We start from the raw sequence: 20,093 nt of genomic DNA, 5'->3' as shown, positions 1-20,093 counted from the left end.
CACCGTGTACATAGCAGACAGATCAATTACGAGTCCCAACGTGCATTGCGTTTAAGAAACAGCCAATCAGGGAGCTGTTTAAAAGCCTGCCGTCAACACTGATTAAACTTTCAGTGATTTAATTAACTCGACAACAAAAACTATGGCGTAATTTTTTTTCCCTGACTGCACAAAATCACAAACCTGGACAATGTGTTTCAATATATAATCGACAACAGAATAGAAATGGAATAGAGCTTGGGTGCGAGCATGATGATTTGTCAATAGGACTATTTGCAGTGGTTGATTATCACCGTTTTTCTTTATGAATTCAAAAGCGCCACAAATGAACTTAATTCCGAAATTGCTGCTTCACTTTTAGCCACTTTTGATTATCGTCACATTGCATCGACTGCTACTGTCAGCTGCTCCCGTTGGGGGTCGCCACAGCGCATCATCTGTTTCCATTTCTTCCTGTCCTCTGCATCCTCCCTCCTCTGTCACACAAACCACCTGCATGTCCTCTCTCACCACATCCATAAACTTCCTCTTTGGCCTTCCTCTTTTCCTCTTCTCTGGCAGCTCCACAGTCAGCATCCTACTCCCGATATACCCAGCATCACTTTTGATTATAAACACACAGAACGATGGTATCTCCAGAAAATACAGCATATTTGTAAAAATCCTTGTGAATGCAATTTAAAGAAGCATTTTCTGTTTGTCTGAGGGCGTCAAATGAAATTGCGGCTGAGTCAACTACTACTGCGACTTTCGGTCGCCACAGCGGTTCATCCGTTTCCATTTCTTCCTGTCCTCTGCATCTTCCTCTGTAACACCGTCCACTTGCATGTCCTCTCTCACCACATCCATAAACCTCTTTGGCCTTCCTCTTTTCCTCTTCCCTGGCGGCTGAGTGTGTTTCATAAACTGAGAGACCATTAAGCCATTTCAACACATACCATTGACAGATAAATGCTTGTTTATTGGCGAAAAATACATTTAAATGTATTGCCTAAAATACATTTTCAACTACGTAGTAATAAAACTACACCTTTATTTAATCTGACCTCGAAACATGTTTTTTACACTAATTCTTTACACGTTTTAACTACGGTCAGTAGCTCGGTAGCATAAGGCTGCCCTCTAGTGGTTCAGAAGCTGATCTACACTCTCAAAGGCCGGTGGTGATAATGATGAGGATGGATTACATTTTTAAAGCGTTTTATCTTGACACCCAATGATGGTGGTGTGGGGCGGTTGTAGGATGGTGTGGGTGGAGGGTGGTTAGTAAATAATTGATGCCTTGGTACAGGGGGCAACTTCAGAGAAGATTCTTCTTGAACAATTTCTTCCATGCTGGCATGATGTGTTCGTAAATCTCCTCTATCTGCAGCATACAGAGAAAGAGGGATCAGGAGATAAGACGGACAGGCAGACAAATAGAGGGAAAGACAGATGTAAATAGACAGACATAGAAACACAGACTTGTAACTCTTCCTTTATTTTTCCTCCCTCAGTCCCACTCTCTTTCTGTATTTCTCACTACTTCACACACACACACACACACACACACACACACACACACACACACACACACACACACACACACACACACACACACCTGTTGAGATTTCTTGACGCCGTATCTGAAGAGCGTGGCCTGGTGCTCGCTGTTGTGGAATAAGATATCGAAGGTGACCTCCCGGCCCAACATGTCATCTATGGACATCTTCACCACACTGTGGAAGTCCCTGGCCGGGAACACACCTTCCAGCATGTTGTTGACCTGCAGTGATGAAACCACATCTATATAAAGTTAGCTGTTATACTTTGTAAAAAGTGGCACACAGTGACCGACAGCAGGGATTCCTAGAGAGCTGCAAGACATTTTGGCAAAAATATCCAATGGCTGGATTCTCTGCAAGCCAGCCAAGAGGAGCTACTGCACTTCAAGTAATGTATTTTACAGTGTGTGTGTCCAATTTTATTTCACTCATTATTTCCAGAAGTCTTTAAGTATAGCATAATTAGCGAAAGACTCGTAAGGTCTGCAGGGAAGAGCCAGATTCCATATTTCAACATAGTTTCCAGAACTAATTTAACCATCGAAGTTTTGAAATTTCCTCATGAAACGTTCGAGGTCGTAGGTGGAAACTGACCTTGCGTTTTATCTTAAAAACACCGTTTTACTGTTGTTTTTTTCAGACAACACGAATGTGAAGCTTTTACAGCCTCAACATAAGTCCGGTAATCGCTGTCACACACTTTTATTTCTCCTGCTGAACGTCAGGCAACTTTCACAATGAGCAAATACATCTAAACTGATCAAAATCTGATGGACATGAGCCAAACTAAGCAGACGTGTGTGTGTGTGTGTGTGTGTGTGTGTGTGTGTGTGTGTGTGTGTGTGTGTGTGTGTGTGTGTGTGTGTGTGTGTGTGTGTTTGTGTGTGTGTGTGTAGCTTGTCAGCAGGGGCACTCTGCTGATGTAAATGATTGTGTTGGGCTGAAGTGCTGATGCGTATCTGATGCTCAGTCCAGCCCCTCTCTGTCTATGGTCACGTCAGTGTGACTATAGCCACGTCAGTGTGACTATAGCACTGCTTGTGTGGGAGCAGGGCCGTCAATCAGTATATACAGTGTGTTAGTGTGTAGTGTGTGTGTTCGGGTTGTTATAGTATATGTATTTGTTCATATTATATTTATATATGAATATTATATGACTATTATATTCATATCAATATGAGTATGTGGTGTGAGGCTTGTGTGTGTGTGTGTGTGTGTGTGTGTGTGTGTGTGTGTGTGTGTGTGTGTGTGTGTGTGTGACCTTATATTTTTTCCCCACCAACTCCACAGGATCCAACCTGACCTCTGACTTCATGGCTCGACCAAAGAGCATGAGCTTAGACTCAGAATCTGTCCCACACACACGCATGCGCGCGCACACACACACACACACACACACACACACACACACACGCACACACAGACAAGCAAACAGACATACAGTGTGCCTGTGAGCAAGGCATTTGATACTTAGCTCCCCTCTGCCTGCGGAGCTGCTAAGCACAGTAGTAAAAGACTTACTTCACAACTACCTGTATGCTGTGTGAATGACTGCATGATTACCTATTCTGGACAGACAGACAGAAAGAAAGGCAGACAAACAGACAAGCAAGCAGACAGACAGAAAGACAGGCAGGCAGACAGGCAGGCATACGGACCGAAAGACAGGTAGACAGAAAGGCAGGCAGGCAGACAGACAGAAAAACAGACAGACAGACAGACAGACAGAAAGAAAGACAGACAGAGACAGAAAGACAGGCAGGCAGGAAGACAGGCAGGCAGGAAGACAGACAGGCAGGCAGACAAGACAGGCAGACAGACAGATGGGCAGACAGACAGACAGAGAGACAGGCAGACAGGCAGACAGACAGATATACCTTTGCATGTTAGGTGGGCGACATAGGACACCCCATCCCTCTCTCCATAGTAAACTCCAAAATGAGAGAAGTATTTGTTCCTGGGGTACTCCACTATGTCCCCCGGGTACAACGTGGGACGTGAATCTCTCTTCAAAAAACAACAACACAAAGTGTGAGGCTGACGCATCAAGCAACACACCGAGCTTTTTCTTCCTGAAACACATGACTTCCATCTAGCTGATGTTTTCAGCATTAGAGGAGGCAGTTCGTCGCGTGGGGGGCGGGGGTCAGAGAAGGTCAGACGGGTGACAGAAAGTGGACAGGGCCTTTCCCATTCCACCCACTTCTGACCACACAACCCCCCCCCCCCATTTCACAAGAACCACTCAAGTGTGTTTCTATCAACTTGATGGACACAAAGCAAGTAATCCTTTAAAATGTCCCTATCTGGGGCAAGTGAAGGGCACGAAAACCCCAATAACACATCAGTAAGCTTTGTTTCCACACCAGACGTCACTCATTTTGAAACTCAACATATACCGATACAAGCAATACATATTGATACGATATTGGACACCGAGTCAATAGTTATGCGACCAGAGATGCAGTAGAAGTTAAACCTGCGGATAAAAGGGAGATTTTCATTCATAGACGAATAACCATCACATCATCGAGACCCCGTCAATAAACGCTCAACAGGCGAGACAAGAGAAAACGACACGGACTAGTGACTGGTAGATGTTGAGGTTAACGTTATAAACATTTTTTTTGTTTTTGTTGTACTTACTGCACCCATGGGTTGAGAGAAACAGTTGTCGTCGGTTCAGTTCCTTCGGAGTTGAGTCTGCACCGTGCCCAAACTTCTCAAGAAACACACACACAAACATAGACACACAAACACACACACCCCTATATCTACTTTACATAAGGGGTGTGTTGATGTAGGGATCTCACTGCACAAGTACTGACGGACCACAATCTCTCATATTTACATGTAACTATCAAGAGTTCATGAAATCGTGGGTGCATGTATACATACATGTATAGGTTATTGTATACATGTACAGGTTATTGTATACACGCATAGGCTATTGCATGCATGTACAGGTTATTGTATGAATGTATAGGCTATTGCATGCATGGGTTATTATATGCATGTATAGGTTATCGCACACATGCATAGGTTATTGCATGCATGTATAGGTTATTATCCAGGTTTGCTTTTACAAAAGATGCCACATTGTTTTGCTGTTCTGCCTACTGACATGCTGGGGTGTAGAGTCCCTGTGACGGGACTGCACTGCAGGGGGTGTTTGGAAATGAAACTGGGGGAATACTTCGAATTTTTTCTTAAATGAGACTCGACGCTGTCGAAGTGAGCTGTACCGTGAAAATGCATTGCGCACTTTGGCTCCCTGTCGGCAGGTGTTTCCTAAGTCAGAAACAAAAGAGGAAGTGGACGCCATGTGTGAAGCATCGGTGCCCCGACGTTGAGCCCCCAACAGCCTGACAAACCCGACACCACGCCAGGCCGACTTCACCGTCTAAAACTTCTTTTATTAGAGCTATGAAGGCACTGTGAAGGAGGTTACACAGGAAGACAGTGTGTGATGGCGACTCGGAGAAAGACCAGCAGAACGAAGACAAACCCAGGCTTTCTCACCACCTGACAGTATAATTAAAAAAAAAACAAAAAAACAAAAAAACCACACAAACGTCATCAACATGTCCTATAAAGTCATATATGTCGTCTCGGCATTTTGTGAAAACGCTCAATCCAATATCATTCACCCTCCTCGACCCGACCGAGGCTGCAAGAGAGGTTTTCCATACATCAGTCTGGGCATTCTTTGCCTGGACCCAAAGCCCCCACCCACACCCCCACCTTGTTGCATGAATTCACATCAATTATAAAGCTTGACCAAACATTTTCAAACAACAAACGTGTGTAAAAATGACAGTGGGCCCAATGCCAACGTAAGGCCAGTCACACAAACACAATCCTTGTGTTTGTGTGACTGGATTGTTTCCACAGTTTTAGACTTCTTGTGCAATTTCAGACTGGCGTGGTAACCCTACCCCCTAAAATATATTTTCATCCGCGGGTCCGTGCCTCCTGGATCCCTCCCGTGTCCGCTTAATCTAACCTCGACAGTGAAAGGAGACATCTGTGTCAAAACGGCGGTGGGGTCTGGCGTTCCTATAGGAAAACGGAGAAAGCGTCGGGATCAGCTGTGATGCACGTAATCTCACATTTACAAAATATAGATCTGTCGGAAAAAAAATATACACTTCAATTCTTCAGATTGGCTTCATGACTGGTAGCTTACAAAAAAAAAAAACAACCTGTGTGTGGCAAACACACACACATAGAGCGAGCACACAGCTGATTTTAAATAGGCTGCAAAATGCTTTCGTTCAAACATGATTGGAGGACTGCATTTAGTGAGTATCCTGGTTGGTCACACTTGCGTGCACACACACACACACACACACACACACACACACACACACCACCACCACCAATCACACACACACACACCACCACCACCAATCACACACCCACACACACACACACACACACCTGCATGCTTTTTTTTTTTTAAATGCCCGTAGTTTAAGTCAGTGCAGCATTTGTCATTCAGTGAGGCTTGTTGTGAGAATGCAGGACTCTCACAACAAGCTACAAGCCCAGCGAGCTGGTTGCGGCTACACCCGTTGTGAACAAATCTCCACCAACGCAGATGAAAATCATGTCAGATGTGGAGACAAAGCCACCCAGCCAAGATGGGGGCGGTAAGAAGGGGGGGAGGTACGCGAAACAGAACGTGATTGGCCTCAGGACGACAGCGAAATTCCCTTCAAAGTGAAGATGACAACGTCTGAAGAAGCTGAAGGAGTCCTACAGCCGGAGTCAGCGAGTCCAGATGACCATGCCAAGGTTTCTCTTCCAAGGCCCGAGAACCGCAGACGACCGAACCCCCGAAGATCTGGGACTGGAGGACGAGGATATGATTGAAGTCTATCAAGAACATACTGGTGGACTTTGGAATGATTGAAAGTGCCTATGTTGAGCGTCCGGGTGGCGTGGCGGTCTATTCTCTTGCCTACCAACACGGGGATCACCGGTTCGAATCCCCGTGTTACCTCCGGCTTGGTCGGGCGTCCCTACAGACACAGTTGTCCGTATCTGCGGGTGGGAAGCCGGAGGTGGGTATGTGTCCTGGTCGCTGCACTAGCGCCTCCTCTGGCCAGTCGGGGTGCCTGTTTTGGGGGGGGAGGGGGAACTGGGGAGAATAGCTTGATCCTTTCAGCCACTGCGTCCCCCTGGTGAAACTCCTCACTGTCAGGTGAAAAGAAGTGGCTGGCAACTCCACATGTATCGGAGGAGGCATGTGGTAGCCTGCAGCCCTCCCCGGATCGGCAGAGGGGGTGGAGCAGCGACCGGGATGGCTTGGAAGAGTGGGGTAATTGGCTGTGTACAACTGGGGAGAAAAGGGGGGACCCCCCCCCCCCAAAAAGACCATTGCTGGGAAATGAATGAACAGGTACGGCTTTGATGTCTTGCTCAAGGACACTTCAACAATGTCAAGAGTTGACACACAGAATTGGCCTTGTGATCATTGAACTTGTGATCTCCCAGTAACGGGACAGTCTCCCTCACCGAAATGACGCGACACTTGCTATGTCAAATGAATGCCACCCCTGCTGCAGCTGCTTACACGTCTCTCGCCAAAGAAACGCGCTGACTTTAACCGAGCAAGAACAGCCGAGCAAGACCGTCTGTTGTCCGTAAATTCCTCCGGTCAGTGATACGGCACAAGTAACACAGCATGGCTCAGACCTCACGGCATGGCAGCCGTCACGTCCTCGTAAATGCTGCTGCACGATACCGTGAAAGTTGGAGATGCAGACATTCTCTCTCTCTCTGGTGTTCTGTAAGCAATACGATTCGTTCCTGCATACGCCCAGATGGCTTGTTCACTTGTGCAGTTGAAAGGTGACGTCATCAACAAACCGTGCAACAAACTCTCTCCTGGTCGGGTCACACTTGCACACACACCATCAATCAAACAAACATACACACACATGCGCACACACACACACACACACACACACACACACACACACACACACACACACATACCTGCATGCTTTTTTTTTTTTTAATGCCCGTAGTTTAAGTCAGTGCAGCATTTTGTCATTCAACGAGTCCCTGGCCACTAAGGCACCTGAGTTCGGTCCCACCCGGGATGGGCTGGAGATTACCAGTGTACACAACACACACACACACCCACACACACTACATTTTAGCAAATTAAAATCGTTTTACAGTTCCCGGAAAAATCCTGTTTCCATAGTGTTAACCAGCATCCGTACTTAAAGCACGTGTCCATGCTTCACATTAGTTGGATGGGGGATTCAAACCTTTTTGGTCTGTCTCAGATCTTTACAATCAGGGAATTTGCCATTTGAAATAGTTTTGAATTTTTTTTTTCTTTAACTCAAAAGATGCCCAGTTTTACCAAACAGCTCGACGGTATGACCCATTAGGGAGAGGAAAAAAAAATCAAATTTCCTCTCTCAAAAACCGAGTATGCACACAGTATTACCTCTTCCCAGGCGTGGAAAACAATCAAATAAAAATTCCAAGGTTTTCCCAAGACAGTAGGAACCCTGTCAAACAATAGCAGGTATTAACTCTCTTTCTTACACACACACACGCACACGCGCGCGCACATACACACACACACACACACACACACACACACACACGTCACCCCTTGACGTCTCCCTGTCCCTGACTGTGGCTCTCCTGAGTGTCTCTGCCCCAGCTGTGGCCGTTGAGCGGCGCGTGCTTGTCCCAGCTGTCCGTGTTGTGGCCGTGTTTCCTCTGGTGCCGCTTGTAGTTGTCCCAGTGGCCCGTGGTGTAGCTGCACTCGGCGCAGGCGTACGGCTTCTCGCCCGTGTGCCGCAGCATGTGCCGCTTCAGGTTCATGCTCTGGTTGCAGGAGTAGCCGCACACGCCGCAATGGTAGGGCTTCGCCCCCGAGTGGATCCGCTCGTGGCGCCGCAGGTTGGCCAGGTTCCCGCAGGCGTAGCTGCACGACGGGCACTTGTACGGCTTCTCGCCGGTGTGCACGCGCAGGTGCCGCTTGAGGTTGTCCAGGTGCGCCGAGGTGTACGGGCAGTGGGGGCAGCGGTGGGGCTTCTCCCCCGAGTGTGTGTGGGCGTGGCGGGCCAGGTGGTTTGGGTAGTGGGACAGGAAGGGGCAGTGCGGGCACCGGTACAGCTTGGTTCCCCGTCGACCCCGCCTGGCTCCTGGGGAATGCTCCGGGCTGCACGGTGGTCTGGCTGGATCTTTGGCGAGTAGGTCCATGGAGCATCGCTGGCACATCTATAACCAAAAAAAACAAAAACAAAACAAACATCCCATCACAGATTCATTCAACTGTTTTGACCTTTTAACCATGGAGCACTGCACATGGCCACAGTCATGTGATCAATTCCCTGTGTGATTTAATGAGTCACATGTGGCATTACAGCCACAGAGATAAGAGATTTCACTTCTCTTCTGAGACAATCATACTGAAAGTGCACACACTCATACCGTACACACTTATTTCCAACACAATGTACAAAATAAGGATACAAAAACACCGACTGGGCCAAAAACGAAGGCAGCTGTAAACGACACAGAAAAGTGTTGACAACTAAACCACACACATACACACACCTGTCCTCCATCTCCTTCTCCATCTTCCTCTGCCTTCTCTACCTCCAGGTCACCCTCCTCCAGGGTGAGGCCGCAGACATGGCAGCACAGCGGGAAGAGGAGGTCAGGAAGGGGGGCGGACGGAGAGCCAAGGCCCCCTAGTGTCTGGAGGTCCTGGGACACGCGCAGGGTCAAGTCTGACACCACTGCATCAAAAGGGAAGGAGGGAAGATGAGATAAAGAAGGAGTGTGGGAGATAACAGGAAAGATGAAATATTTTTTATATTTTTATCTATGTGTCCACATATATAAGAAGAAAGTAAGAAAGAAGAAAGCCACTTTATTTTGGCAATGTGGGTTACAATGAAATGTGTCTTCTGCATTTAACCCATCCCATTGTATAGGAGCGGAAGGCAGCTGCACTGCCTGGGGACCAACTCCAGTTCTTCTTTCCACTGCCTTGCTCAGGGGCACAGACAGGAGTATTAACTCTAACATGCATGTCTTTTTGATGGTGGGAGGAGACCGGAGAACCTGGAGGAAACCCACGCAGACACAGTAAAAACATGCAAACTCCACACAGAAAGGACCTGGGATGGCCTGGGGTTCAAACCCAGGACCTTCTTACTGTGAGGCAACAGTGCTAACCACTGGGTCACTGTGCCACCCGATATATATATATTATATATATATATATATATATATATATATATATATATATATATATATATATACACTGTGTATATATACTGTGTATATATATTGTGTGTGTGTGTGTGTGTGTGTATATATATATATATACACTACCGTTCAAAAGTTTGGGATCACCCAAACAATTTTGTGTTTTCCATGAAAAGCCACACTTATTCACCACCATATGTTGTGAAATGAATAGAAAATAGAGTCAAGACATTGACAAGGTTAGAAATAATGATTTGTATTTGAAATAAGATTTTTTTACATCAAACTTTGCTTTCGTCAAAGAATCCTCGCTTTGCAGCAATTACAGCATTGCAGACCTTTGGCATTCTAGCTGTTAATTTGTTGAGGTAATCTGGAGAAATTGCACCCCACGCTTCCAGAAGCAGCTCCCACAAGTTGGATTGGTTGGATGGGCACTTCTTTGAGCAGATTGAGTTTCTGGAGCATCACATTTGTGGGGTCAATTAAACGCTCAAAATGGCCAGAAAAAGAGAACTTTCATCTGAAACTCGACAGTCTATTCTTGTTCTTAGAAATGAAGTCTATTCCATGCGAGAAATTGCTAAGAAATTGAAGATTTCCTACACCGGTGTGTACTACTCCCTTCAGAGGACAGCACAAACAGGCTCTAACCAGAGTAGAAAAAGAAGTGGGAGGCCACGTTGCACAACTGAGCAAGAAGATAAGTACATTAGAGTCTCTAGTTTGAGAAACAGACGCCTCACAGGTCCCCAACTGGCATCTTCATTAAATAGTACCTGTTAGAGCCTGTTTGTGCTGTCCTCTGAAGGGAGTAGTACACACCGGTGTAGGAAATCTTCAATTTCTTAGCAATTTCTCGCATGGAATAGCCTTCATTTCTAAGAACAAGAATAGACTGTCGAGTTTCAGATGAAAGTTCTCTTTTTCTGGCCATTTTGAGCGTTTAATTGACCCCACAAATGTGATGCTCCAGAAACTCAATCTGCTCAAAGAAGTGCCCATCCAACCAATCCAACTTGTGGGAGCTGCTTCTGGAAGCGTGGGGTGCAATTTCTCCAGATTACCTCAACAAATTAACAGCTAGAATGCCAAAGGTCTGCAATGCTGTAATTGCTGCAAATGGAGGATTCTTTGACGAAAGCAAAGTTTGATGTAAAAAAAATCTTATTTCAAATAAAAATCATTATTTCTAACCTTGTCAATGTCTTGACTCTATTTTCTATTCATTTCACAACATATGGTGGTGAATAAGTGTGACTTTTCATGGAAAACACGAAATTGTTTGGGTGATCCCAAACTTTTGAACGGTAGTGTATATACACTGTATATAATTATATTTCTATTCAAACATTCCAAGAAGCCAAGTAAAACCTCTGGCATGTCCAAGAACTTCACAGGCATTTAACCAGCTATATTTCATACTGTAATTTTTGATATTACAAAAGAAAGGAAATGATTAAAAAGGGTTTCAAGTAGAATATAGGAGGATCTGAAAAAGATATTGGTATTGGGGACAAAAAAGATTGTATTTCAACCTATTTTGGACACAAGCTTACACTCAGATAAAAAAGAAAGAAAGAAAAAAAAAAGGGTACTTTGCATCATATCCTTTCCCAAAGTGTCCTTCTCAACTTAAACTAACTTAAAACTTGTCTATCTTCCTGGTCACTTGTAGTTCAGGTCATTTCACTGGTGAATTGTTCCAACAAAACTCTGTTGTGTGGAGCTCTCCCTTCAGAAGCTCCAGCTTGGTGGTTCACCTGTGTACCAAGCACTGAACCAAAAAGAATTCCTCTTCCTCTTTTCTTAGGTCTTTCAGTTTCTTGACGTTGCAACTTGAGGTTTTTTTCTGCTCTGGTTTTTGTTTCCAATAATAAAACCCAACAAATTCACGCATGAAGGGTCACAAAGAACGACAGCTTTCATACATCTTCTCAGACACAAAGACAACGGTGTTTTTCTGTTCTACTTACTTACTCTACCGTAGTGGCCCTCAGTTACAGTCCTTTGGACACAAGAAGCTGCTCGTTTTCTGTTCCGCCGACTAATTGAGAAGTTTTTATACATGACACCAGGTTAACACAATTAACTACCTGGTAAAATGGAAAATCAGCTACACCATGGCCTCCACAGACCGGAGTTGAGAACCACGGCCCTGCAGCTTTATTTTCCCCCAGCGGGACTATTTAAATCCACCTCCATCACCCATTTGTTAGTCTAAGCACCTTGTTAATCCACTTTTCAGCATCCTTCTCTTGTGCGTAGAACTCTATTAACCAGATGTCTTTGTGGAGTTTGTTGTCATTTGATTCCTCTTTTACTTTTTTAGATTTCAGAGACTGCTTTGTTCATTCTTTAAGATATTTTTGGGGCATTTTTTTTTTCTGAGGGGGAGAATGAGAGTAAAGTTGTTAGGGGTGACAGAGAAGGGACGACATAACGGGATCCAAACCATTAACTTTAGAGTTGGGTCTGTGTATGTACAGTGCGCTAGTTAACTGGCTTTCTATGCAAAATTATCAACCACTGTTAAAATTCACTATAATTTTGTTCTTGGTAATTTCCCCATCTCGAGTGCATTCTACTTTTAATAAAGGAAGGACACACCCATTAAAAGAAAAACGAAAACTTCCCCACCCAGACTGTGATAGTGCATTAGTGTGTGTAATTCAGCACACATTTACCTTCCTCCATTTCTCCATCTGTTTTTTTCCGCCTCCCTCGCCTCTTCTCCTTCTCCCTCCGCTGCGGTCTCTCTTGGGTGTGCATGCGCTGGTGCCTCCGTAGGTTACCGAGCGAACTGCAAGCATAGCTGCACTGGTGGCATTGGTACGGTTTCTCCCCCGTGTGAGTGCGGGCGTGGCGCTGTAGGTTGACGCGCTGCGCCGAGGCGTACGGGCACACGGGACAGCAGTAGGGCTTCTGACCATCGTGGGTCCTCATGTGGCGTTTCAGATGGTTGGAGTACCGCGAGACAAACGTACACAGTGAGCACGTGTACAACTTCGGCGACAACTCGCCTGCCCCGCCCATCTCGCTGCCACTGCCGCTCTTCCGCTTCCTGTGTGAGCGGCTGTTAACGGCCCGATCGTCCAGGTGTGGCCCTTCTACGTGCAATGCATCGTTCACTCCTGGACAAGCGTTCGACCGGAGGCCTTCCTCACACGTCAGGCAATAAAGCCCCGCCTCTAGGTCAAGCCCCGCCCCTTTAACAAAACGTAATAGAATTTATTAGCGCAGAACTAGTTAAATCATTGTCCATTTGATCCAACAGACGATTGAATTTTTATTGTTGGCCTTACTGGGTTTGGGAAATAAAGGGTGTAGCACCTACCTAAATCTAGCCCCGCCCCTAAAGGGGTGTCTCCTAAAAGCTGGCCACATCCCTTACAGGAAAGAAACGCTGGGAAAGTAGACTCTGCTGGTGCCGAGGGGTCGTCCTCCACACTCAGAGAGAAGACTGTCATACCTGGATGAGGTCAGAGAGACAATGAAAAAACTACCCAAAGGACAATCAAAAACACAATTTCAGGGATGCGAATACAACACCAATCAGGAAAACATTAAAAGTCAGTTGTTTTTATTTCTGAGCCAACTTAAATCCTGTTAGCTTGACAAAAATATCTAGATTTCACATCTGCTGTGTTAAAATAAATAGTATGAGATGAACTACTGACTATAATTTTGTGGGCAAAATAATGCCTGAGAGCTGGTGGAGCCTCATTTGTGTGACTAGGTAAATTTTCCCCCAAGAGCGAGTTTTGAGTGTCAGCTTAGAATGTTTTTTTGGTGCGACCAAGAACAAGATTTTGCATTGTACACTTGTTTATACGGCAAGCCTGAGCAGCAAACTGTACTCCTCTATTTAAAGGAACCAGATATGAATCAGAAAATTACAAATGTGGAAAGACTCCCTCCAATTTAAGCCTCACCCCCACCGTTGCAGGGATAGGATGGCTCTGGAGTCGGTCTGGTTTTGAAGGAGCAAAATGGGTAGTTGGGATAACTTTGTGTTGAGTGTGGTAGTTTGATATTGGGAAAAAAAGGGCAAGCCGTAACTGTTTGAAAGGTGATGTCTGTAGATTTTCTTCTATTACCATTTTATAAATTTTCTCCACCATTTGTAATTAGTGGAAAAAAGACTTTGCTCGTGCAAAAAGATGTTCTATCAGCTCTGGGTAACATCTTGCAGGATATATACATTGTGCACCTTGAAAAGTCACAGGAATACTTTGAACACAACCCAGTAATAGATTTGTGGCAAACCAACCATTGTGCCATCCTGACTAAGCCTGAAAAGTTTTCATAAACGTGCTGTTAGCTCCATGGTGTGCGGTTTGTGCAAGGCGTTGGGGCTTGGTTAGGTTGGCTAAACAGTTGGTTGAACAACATGAAACAACATGCCGTCAGTTCCACTTTATGACGTTGCTTCTTTAAGAAAACACTGAAAGAGTAACATCACCCCCGAGTGCCAGCTGTGCTCTGCTGCTCTCATCTCTGAAAAATGCCCCTAAGTTGGGCACGGGGGAGCAGGGGATTCAGAGAAGAAAGGGGGATTCAGTTGGGGATCAACTGTCTGTCAATGAAATGAAGCCATATAGCTTGCTTTTTCACTATAAATACAAATCTAAAAAGCAGTACTCTTTAAGACTGGAACAGGTTATAGTACAGGTCTGACACCTTTGAATGTGCGGTGCAAAACTTGTTTTGTTGTGTGGACATCTAGTCTAACCAGCATTACAAAAAAGCAGTCAAATGTGTACGGTGTTCGTATTCAAGTAATACAAACACGTTAAAACATTGATCTCCAAGTCGCCCATTGGTGATATCTTGGGAATGGAGCCATTTTATTTGAATAATGTCTTGATTATAGTGGCAGGAACTCAAATGAGTGACAAATGTAGATTTTCTTTATCATTATTACTACATTTATCCAAGAACAGTAGACTCATTGTACCTCCACTCTTTGAGCAGGTGCTCACACATAGAAATGTGCAGATTCTGGAGATTTGTGGGAAGTTATTGAAAATTTTGTGAACTTATTAATAATTTAAGGTAATTTGTATACAGACCATCCATTGCTCTTCCACACAAAAACTCTTTCGTGCCTCTGTCTTTGTTTATACGAGTAGGCATCAAAGCACACATCAGTAAAGGCACGTAAGTTTGTTTTATTAGACAGAGCAACATTTCCCAACCCAGTTCTCAAACACCCGCAGTCCTGCAGATTTTTTTTGCAACCCTGCAAAGGTAGCTTCACTTTTAGTTACTCAACAAATCATATTATGCATCCATCTATTATCCAAACCACTTATCCTGCTCTCAGGGTCGCGGGGATGCTGAAGCCTATCCCAGCAGTCATTGGGTGGCAGGCGGGGAGACACCCTGGACAGGCCACCAGGCCATCACAGGGCCCACCCACACACACACACACACACACACACACACACATTAACACCTAGTGACAATTTAACATGGCCGATTCACCTGACCTACATGTCTTTGGACTGTGGGAGGAAACCAGAGCACCTGGAGGAAACCCACGCAGACACGGGGAGAACATGCAAACTCCACACAGAGGACGACCCCCAAGGTTGGACTACCCCGGGGCTCAAAGCCAGGACCTTCTTGCTGCGTCTAGTCAGCTACAAATTCATCAGCAGAATGTTACTTCTGCAAGTGTCTCACACAATATCTGGTTAAATATATGGTTAAAAAGCACTAGAAAATGCAAAATGGGAGACTTAAAAGGGTCACAATGTAGTCATCAAATAGCCGCATGCGGCTCCTGAACCGGGTCCGACTAACACTGTTAATCATATTATATAGCACTAAATTATGGAAGGTGTGCCAAATCTGACATACCTAAGTGCTAATTGGCTGAATAAGTACAAGCAGCCCTTCCTAAGCAAGGTTATAATGAAAATCTGCAGGACAGGAGATAAATGAGGACTTGGTTGGGAAACAATGGGATGGAGAAAAAAATGCTGAAGCAACCAGCATCATGGAGCACAGAAGAAAAAAAAACCATGGCCATTTTGCTTTTGTTTTTATTGCTGTAGTTGACTACACAAACATTCTTGTTGTAAAAATGGGTAAAAAGACAAAAATTTGAATACAAAAATAACACAAAGAAAACTAAAAATGGGGGCAAAAAAATTGAACAGAACTTTACAGAGCCCTACTTTTTTCTTTTAGACCCCCCCCCTTTTTTTTCCTCCCCAGTTGTATCCGACTGATTATCCCACTCTTTCGAGCCATCCTGGTCGCTGCTCCACCCCCTCTGCCGAGCCGGGGAGGGTTGCAGATTACTACATGCCTCCTCCGATACATGTGGAGTTGCCAGCCGCTTCTTTTCACCTGACAGTGAGGAGTTTTGCCAGGGGGGATGTAGTGTGTGGGAGGATCACACCACTCCCCCCAGTTCCCCCTCCCCCCCATACAGGTGCCCAGACTGACCAGAGGAGGTGCTAGTGCAGCGACCACAACACATACCCACATCTGGCTTCCCACCTGCAAACACGGCCAATTGTGTCTATAGAGATGCCCGACCAAGCCGGAGGTAACATGGGGATTTGAACAGGTGATCCCCGTGTTGGTAGGCAACGGAATAGACCGCTACGCTACCCAGACGCCCCCCCAGGGCCCTACTTTATGCAGAGGAGTAGAGGATCCCACCAAGATGAAGAAAGTGCTGGTGCAAATTCACTTAGTTGTCAAGAAGACTGAGCTTACCAGCCAGTCACAATTTACCAGCATTTGGTTGTGGCTGTTGCTGCATGCAACTACGCACATTGTGTGTGAGTGTGTACATGTATGTATGAGTGTATGTAAACAGCACTAACCAGTGTCTCTGTCCAGACCCATGATCTCAGAGTCTCCGAACTCCAGTTCTCCACTCAGCAGGAAGTCACTCTCCAAGACTAAGCAGCCCGGTTCGCACACCACCACCCCGTCCTCTGACTCCACTACACAACACAACACACTTTCACTTTGAAGCAGCGCAACATGGACAATTTCATTACTGATTATAGAAAATTATGGTTTCATACTTTTTTTTTGGTTGAACACCAGCTCATTTCATCACAGGAAAATCATTTCCAGTTGAAAATTTACATGAGCCACCTGACAAACTACATCTTTTGACAGCATCTGGTGTGAGGTTTAAAAGCCATTTTGACATTGGTCATGTTTTTAAATATTGAAATACAACATTCAGTTTATGTGGGACAATGAAAGTAAAAAAAGCTCTTTCAATTTGTACATAAAATCAAATCTCTGGATTTCAAGTGAACACATTAGATCAATTTCTGTCGACAAACATTCAAAGGGTAAGAAGTTGTGATGCTGGGTGAATGATCTCTGAAGGGCCTGCATAGAAAAGAAGGAAGAGAATATGAAGGGGTAGTGCAGCAGGAGGAGCATCAAGGGAAACAGGGAGAACGAGAAAAGAAAGGAGATGACATTGGCAGGCGAGTAAAGGAAGCCGGTGAGGATGAGATAAGTGCAGAGGAGGAAGAGTAGCAGGGTGAGGACTGGGGAGAAGCGAGGAAGCCAAGTCTGCTCAGAATCCAGGAAGGGGAAAGAAAGGATGATACGTAACTAAGAGAGCGAAAGAGATACCAAGAGAAACTGGAGAAACAAAACGAGAAGAGGGAGATGATAAGAAAGAAAGAGTTGGAAGGGTTCACCCCTTCCAAGAAGAGAAACAGGAGAACAATGAAAGGGGGAAAAAAGGAAGGAAGGAGGGAAAGAGGGAAGAAGTAAGTTCAGGTATGGGGCGACTGCCATAGCCTGTATAGAGGAAGCAATGACAGGAAGCAGAGAAGAGGAAGAGAGGACGTTAAGCCCAACTGAGCTAGAACATTCAGGATGAGATAACACACACACACACACACACACACAGACGCCCGCGCACTCACAGAGCAACATAATATGCCTCCCATATCATGTCTTGCTCTGTCTGTCTGTCTGTCTGTCTGTCTGTCTGTCTGTCTGTCTGTCTCTCTCTCTCACACACACACACACACACACACACACACACACACACACACACACACACACACACACAGAAAAAGCAGGGTAGAGGGTACATACACGTGCACGCACAGAGATAGCAAGGAAGCGGTCCACAGCATGAATATGGCCCAAAAAAAAATCCAGCATAAATCTAACATTGATATCCGAGCTTGTCATCGGAGTGAGTCAAACTAAAACGAACGGGGAGGCAGAGTCGGTTAAAGTACACCTAATGGAAAAACAAAGTATTTCTGTACGGATAAAACGGTGAAATGGAGCCACTTCCTCAAAGTCAACTAAAGATAAAAACGGAACACTGACGAGCAAGTTCTTATCCCAACAGCACAAGTTATCCCTGGTTTCACAACGAACAGCTAACCGGCCGCGTTTGATGAAAGGACTCACATTTCACCGGTTGGGGATTTGATTGTTTCCTTCTCGGCATCTTCGTCTCTTTGTTAGTCGGCCTTGTGATCGGGGATCTTCTGGTTTGTCCGTCAGCCAGCCAGACAGCTCTCTAAACGCATGTCATCATCCCCTTCTTCCTCTTCCTCCAGCGGACACACTAGCAGCAGCGGGGTCAGGACCATGCCGGGGCCATAATCAACTACTGCCTGAAACAGTAAACGAGTACATACTATACAATCACGTGAGGCCTAAAAGAACGGTATCACATAAATATCGAATCACCTATAATCAAGGATTCCCCTTGGATGAAGTCGAGCGTTTGTTACTCTTGAAACCGATTCATTCTTTGTTATTGTCCCACAGTAAATAGACGGAGCCATCTTGCTAGTTATGGCTAGCTATAGCAATGCCAGCGTTCAGGATAAAGATGCCACTTCAGAGGTTCAATTTTACAGTCACCTTCGTTTCTGATATCGAAATGCCGTCAAACCCACCTTTAATATCGCGGCGGCATTACTGTCGAAGCGTCGAAAACACTTAGTATCTTCTTATAAAGCGTCTTTATTTGCCGATCACACGCCACTGGCGTTCAAGTCGTACACTTCCTCGAGTGACGTCAGTGAAAGACTCGTAGTTGTGGGTAATGTAGTATTCTTCTGCTTTCCGCCAGACTAGGCACGGTTTTGTGCGTTGCTGCCCGCCACTGATGTAGCAACGTCATTGCTTCTTTTGCCTTTTGAGACGTATATCTTGCGATATAATGTATTTATGCATGTTCAATAATCCAGGTAAGAAAATCAAAGGTTGAATCAGTTCATCTGAATACAACGTTTATTGACAGATACGTTTCATCACTCATCTAAGTGACCTCTGACTGCAGGTATCCCCACCCTTATAAACAATACAGATGCATAACGACCCAAACCAAGAGTACATCTGTCACCATTTCACAGTGCTGTGATTGTAAACATTCCCTAATCCTCTGTGAATAGTACACATAGCAACTGAAACTGTAGTTAATCTCATATTTGCATATGAAACTGGTCGTTGGTTTGGGTCGTTATGCACCTGTACTGTTTATAAGGGTGGGGACACCTGCGGTATGTTTAGACTGAAGCGGTCACCTTGGATGAGTGATGAAACATCTCTGTTACGGCCCGCCCGGACGTGCCCCCTTCCCAACGTGATCTCGCTGGTTCGCCCGGGACCTCTGAGCGCGCGGCCAGGGAGCTGAGCGCTTAGCAACGGGAACGAGCCAGGCACGCTCCCGCTCACCCCTGAGGCTTGTCGGCATCCCGCACCTGCAGCTGATCAGCTCGTCAAGGCTGGGCTTAAGTTTGCTGGTCTCCCAGAGCTCAGCGCAAGTTCGTGCCCTAACTTCTTCTCAGAAATGGTTACTCCTCCCTCCCTGTGCATTGCTCTCCGAGTTTATCTCAGCCCTTGGTTACTATTTTCTCTGTGAAATGTCTCTGTGGAAGTATCCTGCCGCGCTCCCAATTTGGATTACCAGTGAGTTTTCTTGGACTTCCTGTTTTCTAAGTTGCTCCTTGTCCTCCTGTATTGACCTTCGCTCTGAACTATTTATAAACTACGCCGGTTTTCGGCTAACTCTTTCTCTGCCTGGTGTCGTGCGCTTGGGGTCTTCCACAAACCCTAACCATCTCATCATCAGCCACTTCGCCGGGGTCAGGTCACGGTGGCAGCAAGCTAAGTAGGGCACTCCAGAGACCCCTCTCCCCAGCAACGCCCTCCAGCTCCTCCTGGGGGATCTCAAGGCGTTCCCAAGCCAGACAGGACATGTAGTCCTTCCAGCGAGTTCTGGGTCTACCCCGGGGTCTCCTCCCAGTTGGACATGCCTGGGAA

At 45.6% G+C, this 20,093-nt stretch overlaps 2 protein-coding genes and 1 pseudogene across 2 annotated transcripts; 1 reads left to right on the top strand and 2 right to left on the bottom strand.

Annotated features, from left to right (window-relative positions):
* Positions 1-940: 940 nt before the first annotated feature.
* On the bottom strand, positions 941-4,375 carry plaat1l (phospholipase A and acyltransferase 1-like). Its single transcript, XM_056301049.1, has 5 exons — positions 4,191-4,375; positions 3,422-3,551; positions 2,806-2,894; positions 1,601-1,765; positions 941-1,366 (listed from the first exon to the last, which is right to left on the bottom strand). The coding sequence occupies exons 1-5, from the start codon at positions 4,197-4,199 to the stop codon at positions 1,301-1,303; spliced, it is 459 nt and encodes a 152-aa protein (XP_056157024.1). The 5' UTR covers positions 4,200-4,375; the 3' UTR covers positions 941-1,300.
* Positions 4,376-4,523: 148 nt separating this feature from the next.
* On the bottom strand, positions 4,524-18,838 carry LOC130131375 (zinc finger protein 513). Its single transcript, XM_056301048.1, has 8 exons — positions 18,725-18,838; positions 18,228-18,436; positions 16,649-16,771; positions 13,138-13,272; positions 12,488-13,009; positions 9,141-9,325; positions 8,185-8,801; positions 4,524-5,603 (listed from the first exon to the last, which is right to left on the bottom strand). Exons 2-8 carry the CDS (start codon positions 18,265-18,267, stop codon positions 5,546-5,548), a joined length of 1,680 nt encoding a protein of 559 aa, XP_056157023.1. The 5' UTR covers positions 18,268-18,436; positions 18,725-18,838; the 3' UTR covers positions 4,524-5,545.
* Positions 6,011-8,172, top strand: LOC130131377 (small ubiquitin-related modifier 1-like; annotated as a pseudogene).
* Positions 18,839-20,093: the final 1,255 nt, after the last annotated feature.

This window comes from Lampris incognitus, chromosome 21 (genome assembly GCF_029633865.1).
Source record: "Lampris incognitus isolate fLamInc1 chromosome 21, fLamInc1.hap2, whole genome shotgun sequence".
Lineage (NCBI taxonomy): Eukaryota > Metazoa > Chordata > Actinopteri > Lampriformes > Lampridae > Lampris > Lampris incognitus.
The sequence above is the reverse complement of the archived record's forward strand: the minus strand, read 5'-3'. Positions and strand labels throughout refer to the sequence as shown.

Coding starts and splice junctions, on each gene's coding strand:
- plaat1l (XM_056301049.1), bottom strand. Junction 2,895..3,421: donor CGCCCACCTAACATGCAAAG/GTATATCTGTCT, acceptor TGTGTGGGACAG/ATTCTGAGTCTAAGCTCATG. Junction 1,766..2,805: donor TGGTGGGGAAAAAATATAAG/GTCACACACACA, acceptor TCATCACTGCAG/GTCAACAACATGCTGGAAGG.
- LOC130131375 (XM_056301048.1), bottom strand. CDS start 18,267: ATGCCGAGAAGGAAACAATCAAATCCCCAACCGGTGAAAT. Junction 16,772..18,227: donor AAATCCCCAACCGGTGAAAT/GTGAGTCCTTTC, acceptor TGTGTTGTGTAG/TGGAGTCAGAGGACGGGGTG. Junction 13,010..13,137: donor AGGGGCGGGGCTAGATTTAG/GTAGGTGCTACA, acceptor GTTTTGTTAAAG/GGGCGGGGCTTGACCTAGAG.